Genomic DNA, 12,674 nt, shown 5'->3' on the forward strand with positions numbered 1-12,674 from the left:
ATGACAGCCAGTAGGCGTACAAATTGCTAATGGAAAATTCTGCCAGAGCGCAAGAAACCTTTGGATCTGTTAATGTCTAAAACAATGATCATAAGATTATTATATACACGACAATAGAGGATGCCAATGATACAGACTATCATCTGATTCTGAAGCAACACTACTAGTTGCCAATGTTACAACACAGCAAGGGATAAGGCTTTCAGTCTGTGAAACCAAAAAAGCCTAATTCAAGCCAGACTAGTACTGCACACGAAACTGCATCCGGGTACCAGGTTGAGACAATCGGTAAGCCATAAATCTGGTTCTTCAGCTACGGCAAACTTGGCGAATGAATGTTAACCTTGATATTGAATTGCTCATTGATTTGGACTATAGCGAAGATGTTGCTCATAGAAGCTGATCAGCTGTCACATTAAAAAGCTCAATTGAAATATTTGCCTAACGACAGCAAATGTAAACCGAAGAGGTAAGTAGACTGCATCATACCAACAATGGGTTATTAGCTTTTAGTTCCTTGTCATCCACAAGCACTTCTTTTCCATCAGACCTATACATCAACATAGAGCAAGGGTTAGAAAGTTTGCATATGGCACCATAAGTGTTATCGCTATCATTTGACATTTCCACCTGTACATAATACTATTGCTCAATGAAACCAAGTTTCCTAATTCCTTCAAGAAAACAGACCAAATAGTAACATTAAAATTTGTTTGTGTTGACCTAATGAGCCTGTAAAATGACAACTAAAGCATAAAAGAATATAAGAATTTCAATGTAGTGCAGACCCAAATTACCACCAACCTGGATCAGATTGATTATATCTTCTGGGACTAATTCTTTTACTTCGTTCGTACTTCCATGTACAGAGAATATGAGTGATGATACAAACACCAAAAGACACACATGGCAAACTCTTTTGCATGTCAGGAAACATAATACGATTGAAAATCAAACAGGCCAGTCTAGAAGAATTTATCTGCATATTTAATGTTGGTTCAACCAAAAGAGCAAGTTTCTGGGTAGATCAAAACTGGCACCACTATTTCTTTCACATTGTCCACATTAACTTCTAAAAGAATTCAGAAAATATGATATGACGACATGGGAACAAGAAGATAGATGCAGAAAAATTGTATGCATGTCAATATTAATATTACAGTGTGGATAATAGTGTCTATTAAAGATAGATCACAGGGGAAATTTTGTTAAACATATCGACCAGTGTGGATAACCACACTGCAGAACCTTGCAGCAGCTCATTTACTATTAAATGGACACAATAATTGTTGGTATCCCTGCACAGATTGTCACATGGAATATTGCATCCTTCCAACATAACCTTTTTTGCTTCACATGCGATGGTGACTGTTTCTTGGGATCTTAATAGAACCCATGTTAGACCAAAAGCTACATTGCAACTTGCACTAGGATGCAACATCATCGACCAGTGTAGATAACAATACTGCAGTACCTTGCAGCAGCTCATTTACTATTAAATGGACACAATAATTGTTGGTATCCCCACACATATTTTCACATGGAGTATTGCATCCTTCCAACATAACCTCTTTTGCTTCACAGGAGATGGTGACTGTTTCTTGGGATCTTAATAGAACCCATGTTAGACCAAAAGCTATATTGCAACTTGCACTAGGATGCAACATTATTGACCAGTGTAGATAACAATACTGCAGTACCTTGCAGCGGCTCATTTACTATTAAATGGACACAATAACTGTTGGTATCCCCACACATATTTTCACATGGAGTATTGCATCCTTCCAACATAACCTTTTTTGCTTCACATGAGATGGTGACTGTTTCTTGGGATCTTAATAGAACCCATGCTAGACCAAAAGCTATATTGCAACTTGCACTAGGATGCAACATCAGGGATGATGAGCTTAAGCCAATTTAATCAAAAGAAAACCATTTAAGCCTGACCAACAGACAAGTACAATGGTGTGTTTGTTGGTCTTGGATACCAACCATAGTATGCAAGAGCAAGCTAGAGCTTTTATGACCTCACCCTGCCCAAATATGCACTTATTTGTTTTCACAATATCAACTAGGTGTAGCAGTTAAAAACCCTACCTAGTGCATCAAACAGGGGTGATGCCATGCAAGGGCCCAATGGGAACATGGGCCCCCTGGTCCACATAGTTTTCCATATATGGTTTTTTGTGTCAAACTTTTCTTCAAAAATGTTCTTACCCTTTGTGGATTTTTAAGATTACGTTAACCCCCACTGGTGGGACATGTGAGAGAGCCATACAGAACTAGTTGAGCCGTTGGAAGGCCTTTTCTACTTTTACCAGAATTGTTCCACATTCTTAAATACTCCACCCATGAACTATTCCAAAAACATGACACCTACTTCTAGTTTCAGTTATGAGGTCTTTTCACTTGACAAAGTAACAAAATTGCAATATCAACTAAATTAGTTATCACTAAAAGTAAAAATAATATAAGAGACAAATGAAACCTATTGAATATGTCACTGTTCTTTTAAGTGTAAACATGATTTGCTAGGACTTCTTTTATTAGGAAAAGATTGCTGCCTAACGGATCACTTTTAGGGCTTGAATCAGACATATTTTGCAACATGAAAAATACACAAACATTTCTAAGAACAGAAGATACATCTCTGAAGAACATTAACTAAACTCAAATCAAACTTAAATTAAGACCCAGACAGATTTGCTCCTGGATGAAACTCATCTGTGCTGCAATGATTATGCTTCCATTGCATGAAACTCATCTGTGCTGCAATGATTTACACCAAAATCATTCAATTTGTTGGAACTGCAAACAACTGATAAAACATCAAAGCTTGATGATGAAGCCTTAAATTGGGATTCTTCTCCATGGAAAATTTTTAAATCATTTGATCTTTCCTTGTTTTAACTGCTCATTAGAACCTTCAATTCACCTTTAGTTGAATCTTGGAAAGGTCAGAAGAAAGAATCTTGAAATCTGAACTTTTGCTTCAAACTTATCTGACCATTAGGAAATGAAAATGTCAAGAGTCTCCATGTTCTGTGAATCTTCATTCATGATCAAACTTTGGATGTCATCTCCCTTGTCTCCTTTGGATGTTCAAGAATTATTTGTGATATCACAAGAGGTGGTTTTCAAGTAACAAGCTTGTAGCATAGGCTACATGATCTTGTCTTCCCAGTGCTTTTTTTAATTCATCTCATTAATGATCTTGATCGTGCAATGTACAATTATTCAAGCATTGTCCTCCTACAATTAAATCATTCAACTGACAGTTCCAATGTTCCTGTCTTTTGCATCATAATGTAGCATGAACATAAGTAGAATCCAAGATAGTTGATGCGTATCATGCCAACACAGTATTAAGTTGAATAAGAGCCTATGCATATCCATGAGCATAAGCATGATACATGCCAACACACTATGAGATGCCTCCAGTGCCACAAAGCTTTGGTCGGGAAAACATTCCTCTGATCACTGTGGCTGTATCAAATACAACAGATATTTTTTTGGTGACCTGACTTTGGGATCAAACTCGTATCACTTCAAGGTCAGGCCAAAAGTCATTCTGAACTCAACATGTTGTAGGTAAAGAGACGTGAAACAATGAAGGGTGCATCTATTGCTACGAGAAAATAGCAGCAAGAGAAAATGAACAGGTTGATGGTTGATCAGACTTAAACCACCATGGCAAGGGGCTCCTAATCAGCTTGAATATGATACCAACTTGAAAAACAAAAAGAACCAACACCAAAGAATATGGTTATAGAATCAGATTTGACAGGAGGAAAGAAGTTATCATTGTGCAAGATAACTACAGGAATAATGGAAGAAAATCAATCCAGAGGAAATAAATGCTATAGCTAATAAGGATTGTCGTGCTTCTAGGTATGAGTCTGTTGAATCTTGGATTTTGATGATAAAACCAATTGATAGAGTTTATGATCTAATCTGCGTTTTGAGTGACGCAAGACTAGCTTCGATCATGAAGAGGCAATTAAAGCAGAAAGAATCAATGTTGGGCCGGAATGGAACATGTTAGAAGATTGGATGTCGAGTCGGAGGATCGGTTGACGTGTCGGCAGAAGGCTTCGTGCCATGAGTTTAGGCATTGGGCCTAGAAGAGCGGACATTGCGCCAAGGAGATCAGAGTTGCGGAGGTCAACATACCGATTGGACAAAAGGCCACAAAAGAGGACGATGCGCCGAAGGATTGAACGAAGCGCCGATGAACCAATGACATGCCGGACAACATGTGATTAATGCTTTGTAATAATTGTTTAGATCGAAGTAGTTTTAGTTGTAATTGGGTTGGTTTAGAATGTAACCATGCTAACTCAATTAAAGGCCAACTGGGCTCGAATTGGAGTTGTTTTGGGCCAAGAGAAAGGCCCATTCAGTGACCCAAAAGTTGGGTCAGGCGGTGGCACCGCCAAAGGCTCAATTTCCAAGACACGGTCTCCAAAACTGTGTCAAGCGGTAGTACTGCCACACTAGCGATGGTACCGCCTAGTGTCAAGAGGTGGTACTACCAGACTAGGTGATGGTACCGCCCAGTGTCAGTGCTGCAGGCGGTAGTACCACCAGCACAAGTGGTGGTACTGCCAGGACCCGGGATGAGACCTTTTTTGGCTCCATTTTTGAAGCCATTTGGGATCTATAAATACCCCAGCTATTCCTGCATGGAAGAGCACGAATTTGAGCAAAAGAGGGGGAAAGAATACTTGAGTAAAAATTGTAATCTCTCTAAGTTTAGTGAGTCTCTTCCTCCTAGAGTTAGAAGGTTTCTAAGGGAGGAGTGAGGTCTAAAAAGAAAAAGAGGTGTAAAAGTTCTCTCTTGAACTTGTGAAAAGGAAAAAGGGGTGTAAAATGGTAGTTGATCTTTATCCATTGAAAGAAGATCGGGCAGTGGAAGCCGATTGATTGAGTCACTTACCTCGTCGTCGAAAGCCACCAAAGCGTAGTTCGCAACCTTGTCTTCGGATGCACTCGTTTCATCCTCCACTATCGCCTTGATTGCATTCTTCTTCTTCTGTGCAAGCACCTTCTTCTTTAGTTGCGGACATTCGCTTTTAAAGTGCCCTGGTTGATTGCATTCATGACAAGTTGTTTTATCCTTTTTAAGTTCGTTTTTATTCTTTAATTGTTATTTTATAAACTTTTTAAATTTTATAGTGAGAAGTTCAAAGTCATCATCATCATCACTTGAGTTATCACTCAAGTGGTATTCTATTGTTTGAAGTGTCAAATCCTTCCTGTTCTTTGGAAGGCAGTTCTCATGTTCATCATATTTAATACGAGTTATTTCATAGGTCATCAAAGACCAATAAGTTCTTCGAGCGAAAAATTATTCAGGTCCTTCGGTTCTTGTATTGCGGTTACTTTTGGATCCCAAATTTTTGGAAGAGAACATAAAATTTTATTAATAAGTTCAAGATTCGAAAAACTTTTACCAAGTGCTTTTAAACCATTGATGACATCCGTAAAATGGGTGTACATGTCTCCAATGGTTTTGCTTAGTTTCATATGAAACAACTCAAAATCATGTATAAAAAGATTTATCTTAGAATCTTTAACTCTACTAGTGCTTTCGTGTGTGATTTCAATAGTGTGCAAAATGTCATGCGTAGTTTCACAAATAGAAACCGACAATTGCATGTTCTATGATAAATGAACAAAATGTTAGATTTAAATCTAATGCTTGTAAACCTAATAAGATTAATTATATGTATGTTTTAAGAAGCAATAATGTGTATCTTGATGATTTCTATATTGCTTTTTGATTTTAAATAATGATGCATGACTTTTGTATAGAAGACTTGAGTATGAAATATCTCATAAAATTTGGAACTAAAAGAACTTTAGCTACTGTTAATCTTATAGGAATCAATCAATGCTACTTTCAATAAATTTCCCGAATGAAAGAAATTTGATTTTGATGATGATTTTGGATTTGACAATTTGTTTTCATATTTATCCAAACACTTGATTTATTCGTGTTTATGACATGAGATGTATTTTATATGAATCATTTTGTTCTCGTATAATTTTATCGTCTAAGAGAAGATTTATCCAAATGAATCTTGATTCTTGACATTAATGATTTGAGATTTATTTTATGTGAATCAAGATATCTTATTTGATCTCCTATGATTTTATTCGTCATTTACTAAAAAGGAAATTTGTCAAGATGAATCATTTACGAATTGATCTTTCAAATTAATATATTTCATGTCATGATTTTAATATTACTCCTTTGTAATTATGATTTGTATATTTCATGATATAATTAAATCATTGATGAAAAAAAAAGGGAGATTAATGAACCTATTTATATTTTTTTTATGAACCTCTTCAAAATGATTTTGATGATTGGACGATTTGAATTTAAATGAATCTTATCTATAACATGATCTTGAATTCTCAGAATTATAACTTGAGATTTTTATACATGAATCAAGATCAGGGCCTGGCCTACCTCGGCATCCAACTCAGCCGGCAGAAAACTCCCGACATCGACCCGTGGATCGAGCTGTGCTGACTCACCAGCCACGGCACATTTGTTCACCAACAGACGACAAACGGGTCCAACCCCAATTCTAGGTCCGGGTACCTTGCTCGAAAGCGAGCATAGGCCACCCGATACTCGAACTCATATGTGACCCGCCCCGACCTCACCAGGCCGCGCTCGAACCCGGCGGATGCCTTGTACTCGGCGATCGCCCCCTAGATCTTCTGGGGTAGCGCCAGTCGCTCCTCCTTCAGGACCTCTTCAGCGGCCCAAGCCAAAAAGACCTGACGGACTCGACATCGTGGAAGAGGGTTAGCAGCTCATCATCCAGCGTCCGCATTCGATGAGTCAGTCCAACTTTCCCTCATAAGCAACCAATGCCTCCCCAGCGTTCGGACCCAGGCATGCCTCTCATCCCCTCAGGGACCCCATGGCACGCCTTGATGGGGGGGGGGTGGTGGTGGTGGGGGGGAGGGAGAAGTGATAAGGTCTATTTTGGGTCCAAGACACGTCACGACCGATGCCACGCTGCGCTACAACCAGGTCAGCAAGGGGAGCATCCCCACACGCTAAGTCAGAGTCAGTACCGAGGCACTGTTTGGCATGTCCCATCCCGGAAGCTTGGGGCAGTGTCGTCTGACACTGTCCTATGCGTCCCGGGACAGCGGCCGCACAGTACCATCTCGTCCCCCGAGGATAAGCCACCACGTCGAGCCCGCGTGCGACCGACCCTCGTACAATAATATAAAAGCCCTTAGTCGGCATCCGACTAAAGGGGGGGAGAACACAAAAGAGAAGAGAAAAACAACTACTGGCTTGCTCGTCGGAAGGGCCAAAGTCGGGAGTCACCCGACGAAGGCCATTTTTGCAAGCAAGCAGCCACCCCCGAGCCACGAGCGTCTCGACCTGGGAATCGCCATCCAGCGAACGAAGGCAAGCTGCCAACCAGCCCGGGAACGAAGAGATGCTGCTCAACACAAACGACGCTCGGACCGAGAAACGCTGACCAACACCCCGTCACTTCTCCCCCTTTGTCATCAACAAAAAGAAGTACAACTAGCAAGTTTTTGAGATATAATTTCGAATCATTGCATTATAAACATAATTTCAAGTTTTTGAAACATCATTGCATATATCATCATACAAGCTAGCAAGTTTTTTAGATATGAAAGTTAACAAAACTTTTACATCTTTTAAGATGTGCAAGATAACATGTTTCTTTTCTTTGCGATGTTCAAGCTAGCAAATTTTTTGAAAAAGAATGTAAGATTTACATCATTTTAGAACATGCAAGCTAGCAAGTTTGTTTTTCTTTGCGATGTGCAAGCTAACGTGATTTGCTTCTTCTTGAATTGTGAAAGCTAGTAAATTTTGGTTCTCTTTTGAGATGTGCACACTAGCAATTCTTTCTCCCCTTTTGTCATTAGCAAAAAGAGGGGAATAACACATATGTGCATTTCATTTCCCTTTATATCAATTCTCTAAGCATCACATAAGGTATGCAACCATAAATACAAAAGAATTATACACTTACATTCAAGTTTTCCAATACGTGTAGTCTGTCCCATTGAACATAGGAGGACGAATGATAGAATGACCTCTTGAAAGTCGAAAAAATTCAATTTTCTTGAGTGTTAAACCAAATGAGAAAAACATGACTCTAATACCAACTGTTAGGATCAATACGACACTAAGAGAGGGGGGTGAATTAGTGCTTAAGATAAAAATGTCGGTTTTAAAATTCTCATTTGATGAAAATCGATATCGGAAAAGAGTGCTTGACTAAGAGTAAGTGAACTAAGTAATTAACTTACAAAGTAATAGCAATGATAATAAAAAGCATAATAGAAATTGCACATCGAGTTTATAGTGGTTCGGTCGTCGTGACCCACATCCACTCCCAATTCCTCTTCAATGATATGAAATGATACATGAAAACTCATAGTATTATGATCAAGCATACAATTAGAAGTTATGATGATCATACATGGTAGGATGTAATATACTTTAATATTTTGATACCATGATGATTTGAAATATTTATGATGATGCATGCAATACTTATGATAATGATGCATGCAATGCAATGATATGTATATAATGTGTTGCATATGATCATGATTATAATTGCTTTGACTTGAATTCAAGGTCCTATCAATAAAGCTTATTGATAGGTGGAGTTTGGTTTAAATTTTGTTATCAATTGGTTGTCATTATCAAAAAGGGGGAGATTGTTAAATCTCGGATTTTAATGATAAACCAACTGATAGAGTTTATGATCTAATATGCGTTTTGAGTGACGCAGGACTAGCTTCGATCATGAAGAGACAATTAAAGCAAAAAGAATCAATGTTGAGCCGGAGTGGAACATGTCAGAAGATTAGACATTGAGCCAGAGGATCGGTCAACGTATCAGCAAAAGACTTTGTGCCATGAGTTCGGGCATCAGGCCTAGAAGAGCGGACATTACACCAAGGAGATCGGAGTTACAGAGGTCAACATACCGATTGAGCAAAAGACAGCAAAAGAGGACGATGCGCCGAAGGATTAGACGAAGCGTCGATGAACCAATGACATGCCGGACAACATGTGATTAATGCTTTGTAATAATTATCTAGATCGAAGTAGCTTTAGTTATAATTGAGTTGGTTTAGAATGTAACCATGCCAACTCAATTATGGGCCAATTGGGCCCAAATTAGGACTGTTTTGGGCCAAGAAAAAGGCCCATTCAGTGACCCAAAAGTTGGGTTAGGCGGTGGCATCGCTAGAGGCTCAGTCTCTAAGACATAGTCTCCGAGACTATGTCAGGCAGTAGTACTGTCAGACTGGGTGATCGTACCGTCCAATGTTAAGCGATAGTATTGGCAGACTGGGTGATCTTACCGCCCAATGTCAAGTGGTGGTACCGCCAGGACTCGGGATGAGACCTTTTTTGGCTCTATTTTTAAAGCAATTTGGGTCTATAAATACCCCAGCTATTCCTGTATGTAAGAGCATAAATTTGAGCAAAAGAGGGGGAAAGAATACTTGAGTAAAAATTGTAATCTTTCTAAGTTTAGCGAGTCTCATCCTCCTAGAGTTAGAAGGTTTCTAAGGGATGAGCGATGTCTAAAAAAAAAAAGAGGTGTAAAGGTTCTCTCTTGAGCTTGTGAAAAGGAAAAAAAAGTGTAAAAGGGTGATTGATTTTCGTCTATTGAAAGAAGATCGGGTAGTGGAAACCAGTGGTCTCGAGTGAAGAGGAATCAGGACTGGACGTAGGTCATGATGACCGAACCACTACAAACTCGTTGTGCAATTTCTATTCTACTTTTCATTATCATTGTTATTACTTTATGAGTTAATTACTTAGTTCGTTTACTCTTAGTCAATCACTCTTTTCCGATATCAGTTTTTATCGAACGAGAATTTTAAAACCGACGCTTTTATCGTAAGTACTAATTCACCAATATATGACTATGTTGCTTTAGGCTTGTGCTGAACAACAAAGGGCCATTCCATGACAGGTATAGGCTCACTCATGCCACCCAAATGACAAGCTTTGCAAGGTAAGATTTAAAGAGAAACAAAGAGTAATAAATGAAGAAAGGAATGCAAGTTATACCTAAAAGCCAGCTACAAAAAATTTTCAATCATGCATTAACATTATCACCATAAATGAGGTTATAGTTTTCAAGTAAATCAAAAAAATTCAAAAGCAATTAAAAGGAAAAGGCAACCATTTATTTGCAAACCATGACAGCCTAAACACAGCCTTGTTTCCCACAAGTTGTTGTGATTCCTAATATCAGTTCTATATTTCCAACAAAATACAAGATAAGTTATAAAGATAGAAAATACAACTCAAAATCAATCATAAACTTAACTATAACATTAGGACTCGACCCTTAGCACAACCTTAGTGCCATGGCATTGTTACTTTTTCAGACCCAATCGACCAGAGTTCACCTCACAAAACTAGCCTCTTTGCTTGACCCTCCCCAGTCCCTGTATTAGGGAGAGTTCTATGCTGGTCCTGAGTGATCGTTGTTACATAAACAATTTAAACACTGCTAATATTGATGCTAATCTACAGCACATTGTAAACTTCAAATCGGTGTGTTTCAGCTCAACCTTTCAGAAAGTGAAGAGACAGATTCGTGTGGTTCAAATCTCTTTAAAGGATTTCAGCACAAACCCAGCATTAACCAGTGAAACTAGATTAACGACTTTAAAAGAAGTAAAGTAGCCACTTCTACAAATTCTCACCTCAGAGCCTTGAATGTTATGGACACTTGCTGCACATTGTTTGTCACGGAAGCATAGAAGCGAACTGGCTTCAGTAGCTTTGTGATTGAAGGCAGTTCTCCGGTATCATCCAACTTATTCTTGTCCTCTAATTCAGAATTAACATTTTTATTTCCTGACTTCTCACCCTTGCCGCAAGATCCAGTTTGCCTTCTCATAGATGTATTCTGCTGCTCATCCTGATGACCCATAGCAGAACCCTGCTGGAACCTTCTCACACACCCAGATTTCCTTCTCTTCGCACCTGTGACGACATTGCCCTGCGAAGCCCGAGTGCTTTCGACCTTAGAGAACCCATCCGTGGAGCCATCCTCCTCCCGTGCCTCAGGGGGATTCACAGAGACATGTCCATTGGTTCCTATCTGCTCTGCAGAATTAAGAACCTCCAAGTTCTGGTCATCACCCATTCTATCTAGCGAAGTGGTCAAGTTCACCTCCTCTGCCCTGCTCTTCTTCAAGTCTCCTATCTCTTCCTCCACTACCAGTTTCTTTCCAACTAGCCCCATGCTTTTATCGCCATCTGCACCAGCCACCGCCGTGCCCGTGGCGTCATTCTGATTCAACGAGGTTGGATTCGGTGCCGTCTTTGATTCCTCGGTCTGGAGAGATCGCTTCTTGTGGGCCGCGATGCCGTACGGACCGCCATGCTTCCGCTTTCGTCTCCGTGCCCGCGGTGACCTCGATCTGCCCACACATCGGAAGAGCTCAAAATCGACAAAAGAAAAAGAAGACAAAAAGGAGGAGAAACCCTCCCCAGCAAAGAACTGACATTTAGAGTAGCGAAGAGAACAGGCTGACCTCTCTTCGAATGCTTCGATGATATCAGCACAGGACTGGATATTCTCGAAGGGTTCCCAGGTGTTGGCCGTCTCCGGCCATCCTCGCCTTGGGTCCAACAAGAACAAAGCTTAAGAAATCGGCGGAAAAGGAATCCCTAAAGCGAAATGCAACAAGCGGAATTGAATTAGGAGGAGGAGGAGATCTACCACTTGATTAGGTATTGGATTTGACCCTTGCGGACTCGCTTCTTCCTGATGTCTTCGATCTCGTAGAAACCGTCCTCTAATCTCGGGACCTCGCCTGCTTCCGCCTCCCCGACCTCCTCCCCTTCTTCCTCTTCTTCTTCTTCTTCATCTTCTTCATCTTCCTTCTCCTCCTCTTCTCCGGCATCGCCGCTGCCATCCTCAACTCTACCGTCTTCCCCCGCAGCCTCCGCCGCCGCCACCGCCGCCTCGGGTTTCTTCTTTCCGACCTTCATAGTGTCTCCCTCTCTCTCTCTCTCTCTCTCTCTCTCTGTCCGCGCAGGCGCCGGTCAGCTGTCCACTGTCGATTTCGATGTCAGGCGTTGGCGATCGCAAGCGTTTTTAATATTTGTAAAAAAAAATTAAATTTCCAACTCAATTATTATGATATTATTACAAGATTGATTTCTTATGAACAACTTTGGCTTTTGAACCATATTCTCCCTATCACACTTATGAACAACTCAATTATTAGGATTATTTTTGCATTGTTCAAAATAAGGAATTCTGACTTATCATTTATTTTTACTTAATCTCATATATATGTATTTTTTTTTATTATCTTAGGATAAAGTTGGACACTTTTCCATGAATAATTTCAAATTTCTGAGCTTTTATATTTTTGTTTGTAAAGAACTCGCTTCTAAGATGTTTAAAATGCTCTTGTTGTAATAACTAAATAAATAAATAAACAAATGATTACTGATAGGAGAAATATTCATACTTTTTTGTATGGTGAATATTTCTTTAATAGCTTTTGGCTAAGAAGTGAACAAAATCAACATTCTAATATATATATTGAACTTATTATTTTATTACTATTTTTCTATGGTATCCATAAATAAATAAATA

At 39.5% G+C, this 12,674-nt stretch overlaps 1 protein-coding gene across 1 annotated transcript; it reads right to left on the minus strand.

The window, feature by feature from the left end:
- Positions 1–73: 73 nt before the first annotated feature.
- Positions 74–12,136, minus strand: LOC135624474 (probable chromo domain-containing protein LHP1). Its single transcript, XM_065128113.1, has 5 exons — positions 11,787–12,136; positions 11,599–11,685; positions 10,762–11,484; positions 490–550; positions 74–407 (listed from the first exon to the last, which is right to left on the minus strand). The coding sequence occupies exons 1-5, from the start codon at positions 12,056–12,058 to the stop codon at positions 360–362; spliced, it is 1,191 nt and encodes a 396-aa protein (XP_064984185.1). The 5' UTR covers positions 12,059–12,136; the 3' UTR covers positions 74–359.
- Between the last annotated feature and the right edge of the window lie 538 nt (positions 12,137–12,674).

This window comes from Musa acuminata, chromosome BXJ2-10 (genome assembly GCF_036884655.1).
Source record: "Musa acuminata AAA Group cultivar baxijiao chromosome BXJ2-10, Cavendish_Baxijiao_AAA, whole genome shotgun sequence".
NCBI classification, from domain to species: Eukaryota; Viridiplantae; Streptophyta; class Magnoliopsida; order Zingiberales; family Musaceae; genus Musa; species Musa acuminata.